At 38.5% G+C, this 25,324-nt stretch overlaps 1 protein-coding gene across 2 annotated transcripts in view; it reads right to left on the reverse strand.

Annotated features, from left to right (window-relative positions):
• Nucleotides 1-13,380, reverse strand: part of ZC4H2 (zinc finger C4H2-type containing) — a 107,967-nt gene extending 94,587 nt beyond the window's left edge. For both annotated transcript variants that reach the window (XM_053580128.1, XM_053580126.1), the window contains exon 1: nt 13,207-13,380. In XM_053580128.1, coding sequence (XP_053436103.1) covers nt 13,207-13,259 — 53 coding nt within the window. In that variant the 5' untranslated portion in view covers nt 13,260-13,380. The remainder of the gene's footprint in view (nt 1-13,206) is intronic.
• Between the last annotated feature and the right edge of the window lie 11,944 nt (nt 13,381-25,324).

Below are 25,324 nucleotides of genomic sequence, written 5' to 3' on the forward strand. Positions count from 1 at the left end.
AACAAGATTCATAGAATGGAGGAAGATTTCCAATTAGAAATTCGAGGAACAATTCACAAATCAGAATTAGAAATTAGGAGAGAAATTCAAAAGTTGTCTGAAGAATTTAACGAATTTAAAGACAAAACCACCAAAGATTTTGACACACTGAAGCAAGAATTTGTAGCTCTCAAAGATGTGAAAAATACAGTAGAATCCCTCAGTGAAAGAGTGGAGCAAGCAGAAGAAAGGATTTATGACATTGAAGACAAAGCTTTTGAACACTCCCAACCTCTCAAAGAGGAAAAGAAATGGAGAGCAAAAACGGATCATTCTCTCAGAGAGCTCTGGGATAATTCGAAGAAGGCTAATATCCGCCTCATTGGAATCCCTGAAAGTGATGCAGTGGCCTCGCAAGGCACAGAGGCCCTTCTCCATGAAATTATGAAAGAGACTTATACAGACATGCCAAGAGATTCTGAAATAAAGATAGCAGAAAGTTTCAGAACCCCAGCATGACTCAATCAGAATATGACAACCCCCAGGCACATCATAATTAACTTCACTAAAGTTAATATAAAGGAGAAAATTCTGAAAGCTGCCAGACGTACGAAATCCATTACATACAAAGGGAAGAATATTAGAATGACTGCAGATCTCTCTACTGAAATTTTTCAACCCAGAAGAGGGTGGCCAACAACTTTTAATCTCCTAAAGCAAAATAACATTCAACCCCGGATGCTGTATCCAGCTAAACTGAGTTTCATTTATGATGGAGAAATTAAATACTTTAATGACATTCATATGTTGAAGCAATTTGTCATAACCAAACCAGTCTTCAGGACATTGTCAGACCTATCCTCCATAATGACCAACCCAATCCTCTACCAAAAAAGTAAACTCACTCAGAAACTTTTGATCAAACTCCAACTTCCACAGTGGCGAAAGGATTAAAAATGTCCACTGAACTTCTGAAAAACTCAATACCCAAAATTTTACCAGACTTATCAATATTCACCATTAATGTGAACAGCTTAAACTGTCCTCTAAAGAGGCACAGGTTAGCAGACTGCATATGAAAACTCAGGCCAGACATTTGCTGCATAGAAAAGTCACATCTTACATTAAAAGATAAATATAGACTCAGGGTGAAAGAAGGTCGTCCATATTTCAGGCAAAGGGTAATCAGAAAAAGCAGGTGTTGCAATTCTATTAGCAGACACAATAGGCTTTAAACCAGGAAAAGTAAGGAAGGATAAGAATGATCACTTCATATTTGTTAGGGTAATACTCAATATGACGAGATTTCAATTATTAATATTTATGGACCCAACCAGAAAGTGCCTCATTTGATAAGAGAAACTCTAACAAACATGAGCAATTTGGTTTCCTCTACCTCCATATTAGTTGAAAATTTCAACACTCCTTTGGCAGTGTTAGATAGATCCTCCAATAAGAAGCTGAGCAAAGAAATTTTAGATTTAAACCTAAATATCCAACATTTGGATTTAGCAGACATCTTCAGAACATTTCATCCCAACAAAACTGAATACACATACTTCTCATCAGCCCACAGAACATACTCCAAAATCTATCGCATCTTAGGTCACAAGTCTAACCTCAGTAAATTTAAAGGAATAGAAATTATTCCTTGCATCTTCTCGGACCACCATGGAATAAAAGTTGAACTCAGTAACAACAGGAATCTGCATACTCATACCAAAACATGGAATTTAAATAACCTTATGCTGAATGATAGCTGGGTCAGAGATGAGATTAAGAAGGAAATTGCCAAATTTGTGGAACAAAATGACAAGGAAGACACGAATTATCAGAAACTCTGGGATACCGCAAAGGCGGTCCTAAGAGGGAAATTTATAGCACTGCAAGCCTTCCTCAAGAGAACGGAAAGAGAGGAAGTTAACAACTTAATGGGACATCTCAAGCAACTGGAAAAGGAAGAACATTCCAACCCCAAACCCAGTAGAAGAAAGGAAATAACCAAAATTAGAGCAGAATTAAATAAAATTGAAAACAAAAGAATTATACAACCAATCAATAAATCAAAAAGTTTGTTTTTTGAAAAGGTCAATAAAATAGATAAACCTTTGGCTAACCTAACCAGGAAAAAAAAGAGTAAAATCTCTAATCTCATAAATCAGAAACGACAAAGATGAAATAACAACAGACTACTCAAAAATTAAAAAAATCCTTAATGAATATTACAAGAAACTTTATTCTCAAAAATATAAAAATGTGAAGGAAATTGACCAATACTTGGAAGCACGTCACCTTCCAAGACTTAGCCATAATCAAGTTGAAATGTTGAACAGGCCAATATCAAGTTCTGAAATAGCATCAACCATACAAAATCTCTCTAAAAAGGAAAGCCCGGGACCAGATGGCTTCATGTCAGAATTCTACCAAAACTTTAAAGAGGAACTAGTACCTATATTACTCAACCTGTTCCAAAATACAGAAAAAGAAGAAGACTACCCAACATGTTCTATGAAGCAAACATCACCCTGATCCCCAAACCATAAAAAGACCCAACAAGAAAAGAAAATTATAAACCAATATCACTAATGAATATAGATGCAAAAATATTCAACAAGGTCCTAACAAACAGAATCCAGGAACACATCAAACAAACTATACATCATGACCAAGTCGGTTTTATCCCAGGGTCTCACGGCTGGTTCAATATACGTAAATCTATAAGTATAATTCAGCACATAAAGAAACTAAAAAAACAAAGACCATATGATTCTTTCTATTGATGCAGAAAAAGCTTTTGATAATATCCAGCATCCCTTCATGATCAGAACACTTAAGAAAATTGATATAGAAGGGACATTTCTTAAACTGATAGAAGCCATCTATAGCAAACCCACAGCCAATATTGTATTGAATGGAGTTAAATTGAAATCATTTCCACTCAGATCAGGAACCACACAAGGCTCCCCATTGTCTCCACTGCTCTTTAACACTGTGATGGAAGTTTTAGCCATTGCAATTAGGGAATAAAAGGAGATCAAGGGTATCCATATAGGGTCAGAAGAGATCAAACTTTCGCTCTTCACAGATGATATGATTGTATATCTGGAAAACACCAAGGATTGTACTACAAAACTCTTAGAAGTGATCAAGGAATACGGCAGTGTCTCAGGTTACAAAATCAACACTCATAAATCGGTAGCCTTTATATATACCAACAATAGTCAAGCTGAAAAAACAGTTAAGGACTCTATTCCGTTCACGGTAGTGCCAAAGAAGATGAAATATTTGGGAGTTTATCTAACAAAGGACGTGAAAGATCTCTATAAAGAGAACTATGAAACTCTAAGAAAAAAAACAGCTGAAAATGTTAACAAATGGAAAAACATACCATGTTCATGGCTGGGAAGAATCAACATTGTTAAAATGTCCATACTACCCAAAGCAATATACAATTTTAATGTAATCCCTATTAAAGCTCCACTGTCGTACTTTAAAGATCTTGAGAAAACAGTACTTTTTTTATTATTGTTGGGGATTCATTAAGGGTACAATAAACCAGGTTACACTGTTTGCATTTTTTAGGCAAAATCCCTCTTGCAATCGTGTCTTGTCCCCAAAAGGTGTGGCACACACCAAGGCCCCACCCCCCTCCCTCCTTCCCTTCCTTTGCTCTTCCTTTCTCCATCCCTCCCTCCTTCTTTCTCTCTCTGCTCTCCCCTTCCCCCACCCCCACCATGACCTTAATTGTCATTAATTGTCCTCATATCAAAATTGAGTACCTAGGATTCATGCTTCTCCATTCTTGTGATGCTTTGCTAAGAATAATGTCTTCCACGTCCATAGATGATGGAAATGTTCTAAAATAGTATTGTGGTAATGTTTTTTCAACTCTGTAAATTTATTAAAAATGATTGAATGGTACACTTGAAATGTACATTTTTATGGGATATGAATCACAACTCAGTTAATATCCTGCAATGGCTTCTTATTATGCCCAGAATTAAATCTAAACCCACAACTCCTGCTGAAAAGAAATTCTACGCATGCTCACTTTTTCCCAAAAAAAAATAAATGATGTGTCCAAAGGCTCGTGTAGAGGGAATGGATTTTTAGTGACTTAGATGATTAAAGTAGCCAGGAGGAAAGAGAAGGGGCTTAATTATAAAAAAAAAATGAGAGGACTTACTATGCTTGAGGTTGACTGCCTTCACTATGCTCTTCAGGCTTAGTATCTAATGTTGAACCTTTCATACTTTGTCCAGAAATTGAGCAGTGTGAGCTAATATTAAATCTAAATAAAAGACTCTTCCTTTCTCTAATCTACACAATGAGCATCATGCCAGCCACTGCTTGAATACACACACATACTAACTTTCTTCTCTATAACTTCCACCAATCTAACAGATAAAAAATAATTGATTAAGCTAGTAGCACTTGTACCCAGCAACGTGATGGTTCCTGTCTGTGAATGATGAGAAGACCCTTCCTTCAAATAAAATGAATTGAGATCCAATACAGAAATTAAAACAAATCATAATTATTATGGCAAAGTGGAAGTGGCATCTCAGAATCCTTAATCTCTCTTCAAATCTTAACCATCAACTGACTCTATCAGAGTCTTAACCCTTACCTGATTACCAGAGTGGCTTCTGATGAACTTTTCAGAATTCTCAGGGTTCCTAAGAATATTATTTCAAAGCCAACCACCAAATCCATCCTCTATTTCAGAGAAAAAGAAACAATGGTCTACACTTGGAACAGGCTTAGTACAAAGCACACAGCCATGGTGCTCTGGGTCCTCTAAATACACAAATTTATAAATGAAGTGTTTTGAAGTCAAGATAATTATATACATGAATGCCTTCTAGACACTGGCACTATACCATATTTATCTCTTTAACTTTCATATCACCTATCATGGGTTTGAACATAAGCAGGTCTCATTAAGTACATTTAGAATGAAAAATATGAAGGCAATGAGGTGGTAAATTCAGGGAACAGATTACATCTTCAGTAACCTCAGACAAAGACAGACATTACCATGCATTAAGAGATTTCATTAATTCAGTTGATGTTTATGAAGAGTTTATCAGTATTAGGAACTGGGAATAAATTGTTAAGAAAAGTATATGAATAATAATAGCTTTACTTCATGATAAGACCTATTAGATTTGTGGTGCTTACTATGCTTCAGCATCTTTGTTAGGCATTTTATAAGATACTGAATTTAATCCTCACCAGAACTATACAAGCAGGTATTTCCAGCTTTATTTTTACAGATGAAGAATTTGAGGCTGAGAAAAGTAAAGTGACTTGCCTAACATCACCAATTCAGGAAGTATAAATTGCAATGTTGAGAAACCTGTTCACAAGCAACTTTCATCATGTGATGGATTTAAAACCATGGGGAAAAAGCCAGGAGGGTGAGTCATCATACTTGTTCAGTCATCAATTTATTTTCATGGAACTTCTTTGAAGGTTGGAAATTCCACCTGGTAAGTAGGACTATAAGAGAAGGCTTTCACAGAATTGTTGGATTACTTCATGAATTGAAATCTGCAGAATGCTTGGCCAGACAAGTGAGGAAATCATCCAAGTCATTAAATGTTCACTAGCGTAAGTAAAATTTCCTAACAAGGTTCTCAAAAGAGGCTAATGCACACCTGATGTGGCCACTAAATCCCAGAAAAATCACAGGATACTTCCTTAGGGTTTCCACAATCACTGGGGCCATGGTCTTATGTAACTTTTAAAACAGTATTCCTGAGTTCCAGTCTTAGCCTGTGCTTCTACAGCACATTACCATTGACTGGCTAATTTATCAAAAACAGAAATTTATTTCTCACAGTCTGGAGGCTCAAGATAAAGGTGCCAACGGGCTCTGTGTTTGGTAAGGATCCATGTCTCTCCTTGTTGCTTCATTTTCAGAAGTGGAAGAACACTGTTTCCTCATATGGCAGAAACCACAGAAGTACAAAAAGGCCTATGCTAGTTCCCTCAAGTGCTTTTTTGAGGCATGAGTCCATTCATGAATGCAGAGACTTCCTGACTTAATTACTTCCACAAAGGCCTCTCCTATTAATATCACTTTGATGGGGATTAAGTTTCAACACATGAATTTGGGGGGACTTTCAGAACATAGCACAACATGAGACCATAGCCTCTCCAGACAGAATCCTGGGCCAAGATAAAAACACTCCCTTCTTTCCAATGATTTCTTGCTGCCTAATATGGAATAGGAAGTGAATAGAGAAGGAGAGGTTCTAAGGTTCATCCATTTGGGGGTTAACCTTGGCAGGCTCATCTGTCACTCAGCTTCAGAAATAACTCAGCTCCAATTCTCACTCAAAAATAGGAGTAGGACATCTAGAACATGTATGCCTTGAAGATGGGGTGATTAAGTGAAAAGATACTTGCTAGTGGAATTGAATCTAAATGTACTGACATTTGTTAATGAGTTAAGGGGATGATGATAAGTGGACAATTCCAGATTATATTGGTATAGGTATAACTCTCCAGCTCTTAGTGATGCTGTGGTTCTCCATGTGTTGTTTCTGTAACAGCAGCAATGGCATTGCCAGAGAACTTGTAATAAAAACAAATTCTCAGACACCATCCCAGATCTACAGGATCAGAGATCCTGCAGATGGGGCCCATTAATCCATGACTCAATGGACCTTCAGGTAGAGACTTATACAAGTTTAACAACCACTGTACTGGTTGATTTGGATGGAAGGAGAGAAAAAGACAGAGAGAGAAAAGAATGACTTCCAGATTCCAGAATGGTGTAGCATTTACTGAGGTAGAGATGGGAAAGGGGGAATGTTTAGTGGTGGGGCTAGAGTTGAGAATTCTGTTGGAGCCTGTATGAGATGCCTCTGATACAAGCAGAAGGTAGGCAGTTGGATATGTGAGTCTGGAACTCAGAGGACAGATCAGAACTATTGACATTGATTGGAAGATCCTTCAGTACAGGTCTAATTCATCCTAAGGGGTCAGTTGCTCTGAGTATGTCTCAGAATACACACTCTATAAATATCACTGAATGAAAAAAAGAGCCAGCTTTTCCTGCTGGTGAGAAAATTGCCAACATACCAAGTATTCTTCCATTAATATTTATCTGTTCATTTGAGAACATAGCTACTGTCAGAACTGCAGGTTCCTTAGAACAAGTTCACTTTGAAGACTTTCATATAGCTCAATACCAAATTCCAACTTCTTTCCATTCTTTATCCTATGGTCGATATTCTCCAAAACAGGTGACAGAGGGGCCTATTGAGGCTGCCACAGCAACTGGCTGAATGAAAGAAAGAAGGAAGGAAACACATGCCAATTCAAGAGTGCACCATAAGGCTGAATAACTTGAATGTTACAAGAACTCTCCCTCTGGAGTTTGTGAGTGGCGGGTGGAGAATCATTCATTTGGATGGAGGAATGAGAATGTTTTAGACAAGAGGTGGCATCGATCTGGGCCTTCCTTAAAAAATGACTAGTATTTATAGGTTCATAATAAGGGAAATGTATTGAAAAATGAAGACTCTTCACAAGGAAAAGTCTGGAGAAATGATTATATATGAAACAGTTTTGAACCTCTGCACAGTTAAAGAATAGGATGAATGAAAAGAAATAGCAGATAAGATCAGACTGGTGGGTCTGAGCCAGATTTGTGGGGAAAGAGGTGCATAGATGCCACAGTAACAATGCTGGGCAAATGTGGGTCCAAGAGAATCTGTGTTCCAATACATGAGAAATGAATTTCACATTAAGACCAAATATACACATACACAGATTAAAAACTGAAACCTAATTTTCAAAATATACCTACCACTTCATATGCAATGTATGTCAAAAAATTCCTTGTTTTAAAAAATTAAAAATTCTACTAGTAACTGACTAAATTCAAGTTAATAATGGGTGGTGGGCTGTAATTTCAAAAGGCTGTTATATGCAATTGGAAGTCAGTGAAAATGTATTTGTGGAATAACATAATTCCATGCTTTAGGAGTAATTCTCATAATAGTGAGGATGACATTGTAGAAAAAGGAAAGACTATAGATATGGAAGTAATTCTGCAGGGTGGAAATGGATACAATGTTACAAATATCCAGGGCACTTATGACAAAGGCCTGAAATGGATCAATGAGCTCAAAGTTGGAGAGCAGGGCAGAGATTTGAACAAGATGTTGACAGTAGAAACAGTAGAATTTGCTAAGTAATTGCATGTGAGTCATAAAAGAGAAAGAGTGGTCAACATTGACTTTCAGTTTTCAAACTGAGGTAACTGTGAAGAGAATTATGACATTAAACCAGAAGTTTAGAGGGAGGAGCTTGACTGTGATGGGAAGAGATGAAAACATAAGAGTTGGCCAAGGTGATAATACAGGGTGGCCATAAAGTTTGTGTGTTTATGGTCACCCTGTATTTGAAGCCAGGAGAGTACAAGAATTTACACAAAAGAACGTGTAGAATGAAACTTTAAGATCTACTTAACACCACAATATCTTCTTCCAAAATGAGTTTTTTTTTTCTTTTTTTCGAGTGAGGGAAGCTCTTTAAGTATGGGTATGTGTGCAATGAGGCATGGGTGTGTGCAACATGCACGAAAGGATGGCATGTGTCTGTTAGCAAAATATTGGTTTACTCTTGGGGAACTGGGGAAGGGCTCCTGTTCACGTAACTGTAGATGTACTCAATATCCCTATGTCATTATCATTCTCCTCCCTTTCCCTCTTTACTATCTTCCTTCTTTTGTTCCACTCTAGTCTTTCCTTTTCCACATATCTACACGCTTCTTCATTATCACTTAAGAGTCCAAGGAATACATGAGAAAAATAGACTAGTGTGGGATTTGGGACTGAAATCTGAAGCATAATGTAGGACTGTGATTGTGGTTGGGAGGAAAGAGGGGGGTAGGCATGTGGTTAGAGTCAGAAACAGGGAATGGACTATGGTGACGAGAAAATCCACTTCTGAGGCTTTCCCACTGCAAATTCTGCCACTGGTGTATGTGAATGCTGGGTTTGAATGTATATATTTCTGGGACTGTGTCTGAGTGTGTGTAAACCTCTTAGCTTGACTTCATTAGGTTGTTAGTGGATAATGCCATCATCATTGTTGCTTTGGCCCAGAGAACGTTATCTTTTTAACAGAAATAAGCTGTTTTAACTTATAACTTAAGAAATTTAAGATTAGAGTGACTGAAGGACCATGAATAATGTTAAATCAAATAATCAACACTTGTAAGTGTGATTAATGACATTGAAATGCACATGCCATGTGAACAGAAAGGCATATTTTTTCTTTCCTAGTTGTGTTACCATGGAAAGGCTGTCTAATCTCTCCAATCTTCAGTGTCCTTATCTGTCAAATGGGGATAGTAATTCCACAGATTTCCAGTGGGAAGATTCAAGACTAAAAAAGGTAAGAGCTTTTAAATTGGTAGGTGTTTGACAAATGTTAGTTTTTTCTCTAGTTCCCTTTAACCCCTTGGTTTGTTCCTTCCTTCTTTTCACCTCCCATATATGTTTACCTGTCCATATGTGAACATCAAGTATACATTTTTAGTGCTTTATCCATTTTAAATTCTTAAACCAAGTGGTTTATCCTTTGTTAAAAGTGGTTTAGTCATTTTTGGAACATACACATGTGGAATTGTTGTCTTCTTGGTGGACTGAGCCTTTTTCATTATGTAACGTCCCTCTCTGTCTCTGGAAATTTTCTTCATTTTGAATCTATTTTATGTTAAAATAGCCATTCATACTTTTTTTGATTTATGTTTATATAGTATTTAGGCAATTTATATTTAACATAATTATTGATACATTAAGGCCAAGTCTGCTTTTCTATTTTTTGTTTTCTGTTTGCTCTCTGTGTTTTTAGTTTGTTTTCTTTGCCCTGCCTTCCTCTAGGTAACTTGAACAATTTTCAAAATTTTGTTTTGCTTGATTCATAATAGTTTTTGAGTGCATTTATTTGTATGGCTTTTTTAGTGTTTGCTCTCACTACTACATTAAATACATACTTTTATCCAATGGTCTTTTGACAGAATCATTTTACCTGCTTGAGTGAAGTATAGAAACCTTGCCTCTCTTTTACATTTTTTATGCTCTTTTTTCTATAATATAAATGTCTTAAATATTTCCTCCTACATACCTTAAGATGACATTAAACAATTTCATAAATTTCCCTTCAATCATCAAACGTAATTTAGCTTCAATCATCAAGAGAAAAAGTCTACTGCATTTACCCATATTTTTGCTTACTGTGTTATTTCTTCTTAGTGTTCTAAGTTTCCTTCTTTTATCATTTTTTCTATTTTCAGAACTTACTTTTGTCAGTCTTTTACAGTAGATCTAAATTCCTTTAATTTTCCTGTATCTGAGAAAGTTTTGATTATCCCTTTAATACTTAAGGATATTATCACTGAGCAAAGAATTTTGAACTAACACTTGTTTTCCTTCATTACTGGAAAAATGCTGTGCCACTTCCCACTAGGGCCTCATCAGTCTCTAAGAAGAAATCCCTAATTTTTTTCTCCTTTTAGGTATAGGTAAGGAATTGTTTCTCCTTGGCTGTTTTGAAGATTTTTTTTCCTTTTCTTTCATTTTCAGAATGTTGATTACAATGTATCCTGGAGTGAATTTCTTTGTATTGATCCTGTTGGTATTTGCTCAACTTCTTGAATCTGGAGGTCTATGTTTTTTGCTCAAATTAGGATGTTTTTAGTCATTTTTTCTTCATGTCCCTTTTCAGTCCTACACTCTTTCTCCTTTCCTTCTGGGAATCCGTTAGCATGAATAGTAAAGCTTTTGTTCTAGCCTCATAGTGAACTCTATTGTTTAATATTTTTAAGTTATCTGTTCTTTTTCTTTTGTCTTCTCCACCTTGTTTTTGAGTCCATTCACTGAGTTACTGAGTTTTTAGGGATTTTTTTCTGATTGTATTTTTCACTTATAAAAAAATCATTTGTTTCTTTTTGTGGTTTGTTTTTATTTTTTTACATTGGGGAAAGAACAGTCTCTATTTTTTATTTTATTTCAAAATATTAAGGGGATACAAATGTTTTTGTTACATGGCTTGAGTCAGGGATATAAATGTGTACATCACCCAAATAGTGTTCATTGTACCTCTCCTCTTTTTATGTTTTACATTTCCTTTTAAGACTTTCTATTTATTTACTGAGACTTTTTATTTTACCATTTGTTTCAATTGAGTAATAATTGCTCATTTAAGTATTTTTATGGTGGGTGCTTTAAAATCTTGTCAGATAATTCTAACATCTGTGTCATCTCAGTATTGTCATATATTTTCTCTTCCCATTCAAGTTGATATCTTGGTATAATGAGTGATTTTTGATTAAAAGTGGATACTCTTGATATTTAAAAAATACTTTGTTTTAGCAATCCTCCTCTGACACTCTCCTGGATAGAAGGGGTGCAGTTTGAAGTCCAGTTTCTCTACTGGGTCTCTCCTGACATCCAGGTTGGGGAGAGGCTTCTTGTTGCTGCTGATTAGTAGTGGGCGTTCAGCCTTCTGTCTAGGTCTCTGCTGATTTTATCTCAACTGTTTGGAGTGGAAACTCCTGGTACTCAAGGTGTTCTTCACTGGAAGGAGTCTATTTTTACTGTGGATGAAAGTCCTTGCTCACACTGGGTCCTCTGAGTATGGGGTGACGGTTCCTTTAAAGCCCATTAAGGGTAGAAATCTATACTCTCAACTTTCAGGCCTAACTTTCTTACTAGCTGCATTGTCATTAGAAGACCTGGCATTCTACTGCACCAGGTTTTGCACTTCCTGTCTCCTGATGCATTTGTGGAAAAATAAATTTCAATATACCCTCTCCTTCCCAGCCTTTTCCTGGGACATACTGGGAAGAGGAAGGCCTCTACAGAAAGACTGACAAAGTGTACCATTTTCAAGCTGTTTAGCTCTGGGAAAGTCACTCAAATTCTTTCAGTCTCCATTTTCCCAGCTATAAAGGAGTAGGTGGCTCACAGAACTTGTGTTAAAATGATCAAAAGTAGGTCAAAGGGCCTGGCATACTCCAGGCTCAATAAGTGACAGCTTCCTTTCTTTGCCTCCCTTGCAGAAGGAGAGATGCACCCCCTCCAGAGGAAGAAGAGACCAAGGTGTTTCACCACCATGTGTAGGTCTTACTGAGGCACTCTAAGGGTTAAATGTCATGATCAATGGCTTATTTCTTAAAGACACACACATTTGACATCCTCCAATCCTTTCCCTCAGGATTTTGGAAAACCCTTCAGGGAGAAAGCCTCATCCAGGCCACCCTCAAAATGAAAGTTGGATCCAGAGCAGAAGCTCAAGCATTGCAGAGGAGGAGAAGGAAGTCCTGGCGCTGGCCCATGCAGTCAGCGCCCCCCCCCCCCCCGCCACACACACACACGCCCCACCGGCAGCGCTATTGTGTTCTGAGCAAGGATAACATCACCACCTTGTCAAAGCTGCTCCCAGATCACTGCAATCACTGACTCTGGCAACGCCTACCTCGCCAACCAGCCTATCAACTCCCTGGCTCAGAGCGGTTGTTGTGGTCCCACTATCTGCCAGGCAACTGCATCCTCAGTCCTAATTGCTCCCATTAGCCTCCAGAGGGCCCCACAGGAGAGAAGAAAGTGTGGAACTAGTGAAAGGAAACCGATCACGCGCCATCCTCTCAGCCCAGCCCCATGGGAATTCTTATACAACTCCTGCCTGGCAGCCCCTTACAGCAGCTACCAGCCCAACGCACTAGACTTCAGTCTCAACACGCTCCCCTGAGTTTCCGGTTCTGAAGTTGAACAGAGACTGGGGGGCTGCGGGGACGGGGACGGGGACGTAAAGTCTCGACCTCTAAAGAGCAAGAAATCAAAAACACCTTGGAGCCAGCAAGTACTTGGAAAAAATGTTTCGGTGAATGCCAACTAACGACCCCCATCCCAAGAAGAATAAAACTATCTTGGGACCAACCCGGTATAAGTCACCATCTGCGTTTTCTCAGCCACATCTGGCTGGAGGTCGTGCTCGATCCCTTTCCCTCACTCTTGTAATCTGTTTCCACTCTTCCCCATACCCCCTCCCATCCTCACTTCACCTGGAAGTCTGTGGTGAATGAGCCCCTTTCCGGCGCTCTTAGGCAAGTAGCCAAACAATAGACATTTTCTATAGGTACCTCACCCCTCTTCCCCAAGAAAGAATTAGATTTAGAGGACGCTGCAACTTGCCACCTACCTTATCTCTTTAATGCTTTCTAATTTGCACATGATTTCTTGCTCATCTGCCATGTTTTTCACTCTCAATTTCACGTCCCGAGAAATGTACAAATACACCAGCCAAGGGATACAAAAGACACAGCGTAACCACCTCCTCCTGGCTTGAAGCTTTGAGCCTGTGCGGTAGGGACTTAGAGAGGCTGGGAACTGTAGTCCGCAGCTCCAGGGCCAGCCAGGCAGCCAGAGGAACTGCACGACTACAACTCCCAGAAGGCCAAGCGAGACATGCCTGTTTCTCTTCCTCCAGCTGCACTTTAAATCAATTTGTCATAGATAATTATGTCAAAGGTTGTGAGGAGTGCAGGGAAATGGGGATATTCATCTGGCTGTGTGCAGAAAAATGGGGAAAAAAACATACTCTTGAGGGCAACTGGAGAGATAAGAGGGATACCTATTCAAGCAATTTTGCGGGCCCCTTGTGCTTACCTTCCCACCACCCCCACCAAGGTTATTACCTCTTGGTGCTCCTGCAGGGGAATTAGTTTCTGAGTGGTTGAGTGTTGATCTGTTGCCTGGGGTACAAGTAGCTTTGCCATTCAACTGGAGATGGGGCAGGAGTGAGAAAGAGGATGGGAGGGAGAGGGCAAACCTAGAGGAAATAGGAGATGGAAGGAGGGCCTCTTCTGTTCCTTCCACCACCCACATAATTCAATAGCTACTTGACTCAGACTTTACCAGTCAATGAAGGAAGTACTGAGGGAGTCATGGAGTGAAGCAAAGATAATATGCGTAAAAGCAAATTCTTGCCTATGAGGAGCAGGAGAGACAGAAAATCTACCCATTATTACAGTATAGTGTGTAAAACCCATGATGTCCTAATATAGGGATAGGTAAGGTGTAATCTGCAAAGAGAACATGTAAAGAAGTCTCAAAAGTTACAGAATTTGCCAGACCATAGAGAAGAATGGGCATTCTGGGAGAAGATGCAACAAGCAGAAAGGAAAGGACAAGTCGCCCACAGGGTCTGGAATATAAAGTTCTTATATGAGGTGTAAAGGTGGGAAAAAGAAGTGGGAGATGTAGCATCTAGAAAAAGTGGGTTGGGATCAGATTGTGAAGTACCTTGAATGTCAGACTAAGAAATTGGAGTTCATTCCATAGGCACACATTTATCTGATAAACGTTTATTAATTATTGTTGCTAAATAATACGGAATTATTTTTTGTGGTTCAAAGCGTGGGAATGATAAGATTGGAGGGACATCTTATGGATGTGACTTTGGAAGCAAAGTGGAGAATAAAAGAGATAAGCACAGATAAAAGGCAGTTACTTAGAAAGCACAGACAGGCACAGAGAGCTGGACTTTTGGGCTTTGGACAAAAGGAAGACCTGACTCACTCCCAAGCAAACATGAGTCAGAATTCTCTGGTTAAGTTTTCCCTTTCTTTTCTTAGCCTTAGTTTCCTCATCTAAAAACATGGACCCAGTGATCCCTACCTCAAATATTTTGTGAGGACTCAATATGATCACCCCCATGATGGTGCTGAATACAGGACCTCATATTTTGTAGGACCTCAACAGAAGTTTGCGGAACATGAATCTCAGGCCATTCCTGGATGTCCAAACTGATTTTGAGTTCTCCAGGGAAAGGACTAAAGCCCTTCTCTTCTTTGAATCTTAGACATAATAACCTTCAGAACCAAGAAATTCTCCCTGGAGTCCAGCCTAACATTTTCTTGATGGTTTTGAAGGTCTCTATCTTATGGTGCCACTATCTGGCATTTAAAGACTATTGAGGTGGTTGGTCACAAAGCCTGTAAATCCACAGTCAAGAACTAGCCCCAGACCTGTCCTATAAGGAAGAGGAGAGGAACATGTTCATGTAAGTGCCTGACATATAGTGGCTACTGTGTTGTGGGCTGTATGTATAATCTATTATTTCATCCACACAGCCACTATAAATGGGACAAGTAGATTCATCCCCTTTTATAAGGAAAAAAAATTGAATCATATATGGAAAGCGTCTTACACAGCAAGTTACAAAGCTAAAGCCTGGGTTCAATATGGACTAGGTTACTTGCAGATTAATGAAGGGACTGTGTATAAAAATATACATACATATATATAATATGATGACCAAAATTAAAATAGGGTCATGAATGTATATATTTATGTCAAACATAACGTGCTGTACATGAGTTAATATTGGTTTGGAGAGAAGTGGAAACTGTTTATAGGGATGTGCTGGAAACACTTTACAAATGGCCTTTGAGGCTTTTAAACTGTCTCTCTTTTTCCCCCATCCACTTCCTCTAAGAATTCTTATCTCACACTATGTTCACATGTCTGGAAGGGGATTGTATGTGGCTATCCATCTGTTTAAATTAAATGTGTTAAGGGGTTTACAGTATGATCTGGCAGTATTTGGCAAACATATTGTCTTTCAAGCTTCATCAAAGCCTTATCTCACAGGTGTCAAAACTGAAGCAAAGGGAGGCAAAGAACTTATCCAAGGTCATTCAACTTGAATGATGCAGAACCAAGTTTCCTGACTTATAGGGCTGTGCTCTTACTGTGCACTCACATAACCTTTATCAACCTGCTGATGCTCCCATAGAGTCTGAATACCTCTGTTACTTTTCAGTCAAATAGTGCACTTCAATACAGGGCATCTGCATATCTAATACTCCCAATTCATAGACATTAAAGGAAAAGAGCAGTTTATCCAGGAGAGGGGGCCTTGGGAACACCTGAGCTTGAAGGAATATTCATGTTATTTGTAACAATTTAGATGCTCAATTAAAGAAAAAATAATAAACCTCTTAGCTTCCATGGGTTTGCCTTGGCTCCTTGACCTCTTTAAGAATGGATATCTCACCTGCTCCTTGCTGAGTTGTAAGAAACCAGGCTAGCAATAAAAATGAGCAAGAGAATGAAACCATAGTCTTCTGCCCCTTTTCCTGAAGCAGCACTTAAAATAGTATCTTCAAACTAAGCTGGTGTTTTTTCCATAGTAAGTGTTCAATAACTCCCAATTGATCAGAAGTCTATAATGGCTGAGACAGTATGTATTTAGGAACTTTGTAGCTGAGCTCCTTGATATTTTAGTATTCCAGTATTTTTAGTGATAGACATAAATTCTGACTAGGCCCTTATTTGCTTGCACATAACTGCTTGCTTCCTTCTCAGCACCCCTGATTCTCAAAGTAATTATTAGCTGCTGTCATACTGTTCCTTTGTCAGGCAGGAGAAGATAAGTCTAGGATCACAAGAAAAAAATTACTAGTTTGTTTTGCAAAAAGAATGAATGCCCTTGAGAAAGTTGCAACTAGCTGCTGGTTACCCAAGGTGTTATCTGAGACTAAAGGGACACAGACTTCCGCCTTTGGTTCTAGCTATACTCCCTCTTTTATTCCCCAGCTCCATAAAACGTCACCACTTTATCTATTTGTTAAGGTGGTTCTGAGAGATCTTGCTGTCCTATCTTCTCGCTTTGGCCAAATCAAGCAAACCTTTCTCTGTCTCCAAACACTAGTGTCACAGAGTTTGGTGACAGATGTGCATTAGGTGCAGGAGCTTGAATTTGAGTTTCAAAAACACTTTCAGAGACATCACTGTAATAGAGATCTAAGAAAGAATGAGCTATACATGATCTTGAGGAAGAATCCTCCAGGCAGAGAGGATTCTTAGCCAATGCAATGATTGTGAGGCAAGAAATGCTTAGCCTATGAATGAATGCAGGCAGGACTCTGGAAAATTAAGGGGAGCAGTAGTAGATTGAAGAGAAAGGCAGAAAAAAAACAAGATATTGAAAACCATGGTGATGAGTTTAGATTTTATTCTAATTACATTAGGCAGCCATTGAGTGTCTTAAGCAGAGGGGCAAAATGATCTAGATTTTAGACATTACTCTGACTGCTGTAAGATGAATAGATGGTACTGAGGCAAGAGTGTAAGCATGAAAATCAATAAAAAAAAAAAAAACTATTACAGTTGTCTGGGAAAGAGATGATGGTGGTTTGGATTACAGTAGTAATAGTAGATATAAAGAAAAATAGTCTGATTGGAAACATATTATTGAACACAAAACTGATATGATTAGCTCATGGATGGTATGGTGAGGTAAAAACAGAGATGAGACATCTAAAATGACTCCTAGAGTTTTGGCCTGAGCAACCAAGTAGTGTCATTCATGGAGACAGGAAAGACTGAAAGAAAACCATAGAATATTAGAGCTGGGAAGACCCCCACATGAGGCACACAGAAAAACCAAAGACCAGAAATGATAACTGATCTGCCTGGGTTAGAGAGTTAGAGGGTGAGATAAGTAATCTCATTCTTTACACTTCCCCAGAAAACTTTCACGTTCTCCATTCTTTTAACCCTTCAACTGAGGAGGAGAGGTTGGTAATTAAAGCTTTACCTCAGATCCCCCCAGTAGATGGGAGTTGTGGGTTATTACTATACAATTTGCATCTGCCTACATGTCTTGTGCTAGGCATTCTCAGGCAATGTTTCAGCTGAGATTCTTACTATTTTTGATGGCTTTGTGTCACTGAACTTTCATTCTATTCTTTCTCACCTATCCATTGTCACTGATCTAGATTATCCAAGAACACGGTGCAGGAAACAAAGAAAGAGCTGACAGACAGAGTAGGAGGGCCCTACTTTTTCCCTCTCCAACTCTATAAACACTAGTTAAAAAAAAACCTATTATAAAAGTAGCCTAGTATACGTGTGCTGAGTTTCTTAGTAAACTTTTACCAACTTCTTCCAGAATTCAAGGGAGGAGAAGACACACTGACTTCTGAGTCCCAGACCTTGGATTAAAATCCCAGCTCTGACACTGGCTCCCTGTGTGTTCATGGGAAAGTCCCTTCCCTTCCTAGGCCTCAGTCTTTCCATCTTTAAAACGATAATAGGATTGAACTCTCTAATGTTCCCTGGAACTTAAAAGAAAATAATAACGAAACAGATGTGCTTTAAAGTTCCATTTTGTAAGCTCAACAAGATGTGAATCTAGGGCCCTCTCTGGTTTGTTTCCTCTTGTCATCCATCCCCCTCCATGCCCACAGTAGGTGTGAGTCATTTGACCCATTTGCCCTTGTCCTTTCCTATTTATCCTGTTTAAAGGATGCAGTGATTTTCTCATTGCCTGAACTTTCTCCTTATGTGCTTGTTCCCACAGAACTTGTATGCTGACCAGCAGAGGCAATAAATCACATGAACAACTGCTTTTCTTGTATATATATTTTAAATAAATATATGCAGGTTTTCTAAATTTGAAAGTGCCTTCGTGGACAGTTTCCATAAAGAGGCAGTCTAAGGGAGAAGGAGAGCTGCATTCAAGGACTGGCTTCACCACTAACCAGCCAAGTAAGTGCTTCCAGGGCCTCACTTCCCTCATATGAAAACTAACATCATACTGGGTGATGAATTCTGGGGCCTATTCTAATGCTGACATTCTGTATTCTTTTACCAGATATGCTATAAAAATTCATCAACTTACTGGGATCCTTTGCTACCAATCCTTTCCTCATTCATTTTTCATTTACTCAAAATCACTCAACAGGGAGAATGAAGCACAGATTTGGGTCCTCTGTCCAGCTTTGCCATTAATTCCTTGTGTAACTTTTTGAAGTTCTGTCCCCTTCACTGGGGTTCTGTTATTACATCTCTAACATAAGGAGGGTAGACTAACTGGTCTGGTCCTCTAGCTCTGTAATTTTTGGATTCCATCTTGCTGTGATTAGATATGCTTCAGGATTGCTAGGCAGCCAAAAGAGCTAAATAACTCTTTATAACCTTTCTGACTCTTTAAATATTCCCTTCCCCACAAACACAGATTCTGGTAATGGTTAGAAGAATTATGAATATGTTTGCTACTTACTAAATGCTTTCACCTCTATGTTTCATTTTTGTTGCAATGGGTCCTAGCTCTTTTTGGAACATATTGTAGCAGAGCAATAGGCTGACTGCCAGGCTCAGCCTGGGCTTCTGCCAAGGGAGATGATCAAAAGCCATGTTCCAAGGGTGATGTCATACAGAGATGGGGGCTTTTAAGCCACAGCACTGTCCTCACTGTCCTCTTCTCTGAAAGTATTTCTCCTTCTTTAGCTTTTTTTTTTCTTTTTTTTCCTTCTCCTGACCCGAAATAGAAGTAATCTACAAGGTACTGACATGAAATCTTTCTTCTGTTTTCTCCCTCAGGAAATGGACAGCATCCCATTCTTCCTTTTCAATTCTAATTTCTTTGAGAGTGACCAAAACTAACTGTCTAGCTCCAGTGACCTTCCATTTCTAATGGCCTTCTTTATATCTCCAGACCCAGGTTTGAGGTTGGATTTACAAAAGAGCTGAGTCTTTCCAGGTTTCTTTCCAGGGTCCTGCCCTAGGGGCAGGGTCCTTTAAGACCTGTGGAAACACCAGAGATCAACTAGGGAAAATGAAATTAAAAGCGGCGAGAGTTAAAAAGACAGGACATACACAATGGAGTTTTAAAAGGTGGGCACAGGGGTCTACCATTAGCATGTGTGGCTTCAGTGAGTGGCCCTGAGTGCTTGTTCTACCCAGATTTTATTGAAGACTATATTCTCATTTAGCCGAGAGAGAAAGCTGAGGAAGGGAACAAAAATGTCAGCAGTTTCTATGAGTAAGCATGTTCTTATTCTATCTATAATCATTTAAGGATCTGGGCAGCCTTGAGAAATCCAGAACCTGAGAAAACCTTGAGAAAACCAAATTCTTGTAGGGGCAGACTCCCGTTTGTGGTCACACACACAGATCCCTTGAGGGAGGTTAGACCCCTCTAGCTTCTCCGTGGAGGAGTTGCAGTGGCATCAACTATCCTCTGAAGAATCAATGGAAAAAGAATTTTCTCCTTATCTCCACCCAGAGGCATTTCTTTCCATGGTTAGGGTACAAGCCCTCCTGTCCGTATCTCAGGGCTCAAGCTGTTCCCTTGATCTCTGCTCTGAACATTATACAAATACCCATAGTGGGATATCTGCTTCTAGAAGGTTGTTGACTGTTGACTGGGAAGGGGTCAGCCTGGATAATGTTCCTCCCCAGGCCTTGCACACTGCTTCTGCTATGGCCATTGTTCTTTAGAGTGCTTACAAACCCAGCCAGGGTGTTTATAAGCTGTATCCCTTACAGGCTAAGCTTCCATAAAAGCAGAAACGGAATGTTTTTAATTGGCTTGTCAAAGATCAAATAATGGTAAGTAACTGTATTCACCTCTTGGTTCTCTATTCTGTTCCAGACATCTACTTCTCTGTTTTCGTGCCAGTACCATGCTGTTTTGACCACTATCGATTTGTAGTATAGTCTGAGGTCTGGTAGCTTGATTCCTCCTGCTTTGTTTTTATTTCTAAGTAATGTCTTCGCTATTCGAGGTTTTTTCTGATTCCATATAAAACAAAGTATTGTTTTTTTAAGATCTTTAGAGTATGACGGTGGAGCTTTAATAGGGATTGCATTAAAATTATATATTGCTTTGGGTAGTATAAAAGATTCCCTATTTAACAAATGGTGCTGGGTGAACTGGCTGGCAACCTGTAGAAGACTGAAACTGGACCCACACCTTTCACCATTAACTAAGATAGACTCTCACTGGATTAAAGATTTAAACTTAGGACATGAAACTATAAAAATACTAGAAGAGAGTGCAGGGAAAACCCTTGAAGAAATCAGTCTGGGCGAGTATTTTATGAGGAGGACCCCCCAGGCAATTGAAGCAGCTTCAAAAATACACTACTGGGACCTGATCAAACTAAAAAGCTTCTGCACAGCTAAGAACACAGTAATTAAAGCAAGTGAACAGCCCTCAGAATGGGAGAAGATATTTGCAGGTTATGTCTCCAACAAAGGTTTAATAACCATAATCCACAAAGAACTCAAACATATAAGCAAGAAAAGAACAAGTGATCCCATCGCACGCTGGGCAAGGGACTTGAAGAGAAACTTCTCTGAAGAAGACAGGCTCGTGGCCTACAGACATATGAAAAAATGCTCATCATCTTTAATCATCAGAGAAATGCAAATCAAAACTGCTTTGAGATATCACCTAACTCCAGTAAGATTAGCCTATATCACAAAATCTCAAGACCAGAGATGTTGGCGTGGATGTGGAGAAAAGGGAACACTTCTACACTGCTGGTTGGAATGCAAATTAATACATTCCTTTTGGAAAAATGTTTGGAGAACACTTAGAGATCTAAAAATAGGTCTGCCATTCAATCTATAATTCCTCTACTAGGTATATACCCAGAAGACCAAAACTCACATCATAACAAAGATATTTGTACCAGAATGTTTATTGCAGCCCAATTCATAATTGCTAAGTCATGGAAAAAGCCCAAGTGCCCATCGATTCAGGAATGGATTAATAAATTGTGGTATATGTACACCATGGAATATTATGCAGCCTTAAAGAAAGATGGAGACTTTACCTCTTTCATGTTTACATTGATGGAGCTGGAACATATTCTTCTTAGTAAAGTATCTCAAGAATAGAAGAAAAAGTATCCAATGTACTCAGCCCTACTCTGAAACTAATTTATGGCTTTCACATGAAAGCTATAACCTAGTTATAACCCAAGAATAGGGAGAAATGGGGAAGGGAGGGGAGGGAGGGGGAGGATGGGTGGAGGGAGGGTGATTGGTGGGATTACACCTGTGATGCATCTTACAAGGGTATATGTGAAACTTAGTAAATGTAGAATGTAAATGTCTTAACACAATAACTAAGAAAATGCCAGGAAGGCTATGTTAACCAGTGTGATGAAAATGTGTCAAACAGTCTATAAAACCAATGTATGGTGCCCCATGATCGCATTAATGTGCACAGCTATAATTTAATATAAAAAAGCAGAAATTGCGCAGACAAGTAATTCAACTGCCATTTTAAAAGTAAGATAGCTAAATTGTTTTTATTTCTCCTTGTTCAGCTTATTTCTCTGTTTTTCCCCCTTTTCTGTGGGTATTTTCCCCTGACAAGAATGGAGCCTTCAGTCCCATTTTCTCTGAAGTTCCCTACACATCTTTCCCAGGTGGACATACTTTGGAACTACACATAGGGCCCACCTTCCCCTCATAGAGAATTAAGTAAAAAGAGATTCAGTGTAAGAAAACACCTAGCACAATACCTGAAACACAGCAGGCACTAAGTAAATGTTAATACCCTTTATCACTCTACTTTGTCTAATTCTGAGTCATTTTGAGCACCCAAATTTAGAGAGAATTCAGTGAACAGAAACAGGAGCAGAAAAACTATAAACAAGTTGTCTTGATTTAAGCTTGAGAGGACAATGATAGAGACTTCATTTAGAGATCTCAAAATGGACAGGGCAACATTTGATGTGAAGGTTGAATCCATTGTCTCCCCTGAGTCCAGGGCAAAAATGGCATTAATCCCCTTGTATAGACCACATATGATTGCCCAGCTTGACTTCCCCATATATCTCTTCTTTTCGTAGCACAGGTGACAATATGAAGTCAGGTTGTGTGGGATTCAAGTCTGGTCTCCATTCTTCTTAGCTATTTGACTTGTAGGCAAATCACTTCCCCTCTCTGGGTTTTGGTTTTCTCATCTGGAAAATGGAGGTGATATTAGTAACTGTAACTAACTTCTTAAGGTTGTAATTAAAATTAAATTGACTTAATATTCAGAAGTGGCTTAAAACAGCATAGTAAGTGCTATAGAAGTGTTTGCTATTATTATTAAGATGAATATTCCTTCAATAAACTTTCTCGTCACCTGCTTGTTTACCGTCCTTGGCAGCCAAATTCCCCTATTAGATAGGTTCCTATCATGCTTTAAATCATAAAGATTGAAAGGAAGGATTGTTCCTATCTTCTTAGAAATGAAATTACCAAATAAATGTATCATTGATATAGCCAGTATGTCATAAAATTGACGATACAACAAATTTTAATACCTGACATTTAAAATACAAAAATCATGTTCCCAGTGTAATAAAATGACCATAAATTTACTATACACATTTATTACATGATCTATTATTTATATAAATAAAATAATATCAGATAGGTCCTATATATGGCATGTTAACACATAAAATACATCTCAACTATATCATAAATTAGATAAAAAATTAGTATGCTGTGTTGAATACTATACAAATGGTTAATTAAAATAGTTTTGTCTTCTTAAAATTTAAATAAGCTTTCAGAGAATTATTTGGGTTTCTTAGGGGAAAAGCAAGTCAAGAAACATCTTCTTGACCTAACATTTTACTTCAACACATATTTATTGAGAACCCTCTCTGTTTTAAGTGCTGTTCTAGGGGCTGGAGATCCAGAAAAATAAGAACAGTTATTGCTTTCAGGATGCTCATAGCCTAATTGGACATAGGCCAGTAAACAAACAATTGTTTGGGAGGTATAAAATGGGAGGTATGTTATAATGAAGGAGTGAATAGCACGGGATCATATAGAAGAGACTAGGGAACTCCACCAGGAGAATCAGAAATGGTTTCCCAAATCAGGATTATCAGAGCTGGGTCAGTCACAGGCATCATTTGAAAACTTGAATCAATTTCCCTGTGGCCAGGCAGAGGCATGCAGTTTCCTAGAGCATATGCCCCTCCAAGCCAGGGTTTAGTAGAACCCTAAGATTTTATAGGGAGAAGGAGCCACTCCTATTCCTGCTTTAACTAGAACTCAACTGGTATCATCTTCATTGTAGGGAGTTTCATGGAAGAGATTTTTCAACATAGTGCTCTGTTGCTTACAAAAAATTGAGAGCTGTGATTTATTACTCCTTGTACATATTTTAAAGATAGGAAAACTGAGGATAAGAGCAAGCATAACTGGTCAAAGATCATAAAAATGCAATAAGAAAACAACTGCTGTTAAGACAAACATGCATATACTTTACATGTCAAAGACAACTTTTCTAAGGAGTCATTTTAATCTGTAATTTCTCTAGTCCAAATCTAGAAGTCTGGCTTTCCACATATTAATACATGGCTTTGTCCAGTTAATTAGCAGTGGAGGACCAGGTCAGTCTGGAAGGGGCCGTAATCTGGGACCAGGCCTTCCTCCCAGCTGCTTTCTACCAGATATTCACATTGGAGTTAAGTGATTATTGATGAAACACTCATACTCCAGGTATAAGGCTGGACTAAAGTACACTAACTTACAAGCCACAGTCCTGGGAGGTAGCTGGATTGTGACATGAATTAGTAGGGGTACCTCAACAGGTATGAGATGCAGAACAAGAAGAACTTCGAGGGAGTCCATGTTTAGAAGTTCTCAACAGACAGCTGGCTCCAAGATGGTGTGTCAATAGAGTAAAGGGCTCCAGCTCCCAGACTTCAATTCGTCTCAAAGTTGGAAGCAATAGAGGAAGGCAGACAGGTTATCCAGTAGAATGAAAAGTAGGTCTCCATTATAGAGGACCTGGTGACTTGGGCAGCAAATTAGGCATAAGGAACAAGGAAGGACCCTAATGATAAGAACTGGGATAAAATGTCAATTATATCCAAATTTATATATAGGTTTAATGACAATTGATATCAACATCCAGAAATATTTTTGGTAGATACAAACAAGATAATTCTAAACTTTATATGGAAAGGGCAAGAAATAAAGTGGGAAGGATTTCATTTTTTACCTGATTTCAACACTTCTTAGATAACTGCAGTAATCAAGACTGTGTGGTTTGGATGGAGGAATAAACATACAGATAAATGGAACAGAATGGAGAACCCAGAACTCCAAATATGTCCAACAGATTTTTGCAAAAGCAAATCAATGGAAGAAGAATGATCTTCTCAACAAACGATGCTGGAGCAAATGAATACCCACTGGCAAAAAAAATGAATCTCAACCTAAAGACCTTGTATTTTATTCAAAAACTATCTCAAAATAGAAGATGAACTTAAATGTAAAATTTTAAAGTGTAAAACTTTTGGAAAAATACAGGACAAAATCTTTAAGAGCCAAGGCTACATAAACAATTCTTAGTTTGAAACCAGAATTATAGACATGGAGAACAGATTAACGGTTACCAGAGATTAAGGAGAGAATGGTGGTGGGAAGGAAGTGAGTATGGCTATTGTGGCTATAAAAGGGCATCCATCATGAGCAATGCTTGTGGTAATGAAAAT

This window comes from Nycticebus coucang, chromosome X (genome assembly GCF_027406575.1).
Source record: "Nycticebus coucang isolate mNycCou1 chromosome X, mNycCou1.pri, whole genome shotgun sequence".
Lineage (NCBI taxonomy): Eukaryota > Metazoa > Chordata > Mammalia > Primates > Lorisidae > Nycticebus > Nycticebus coucang.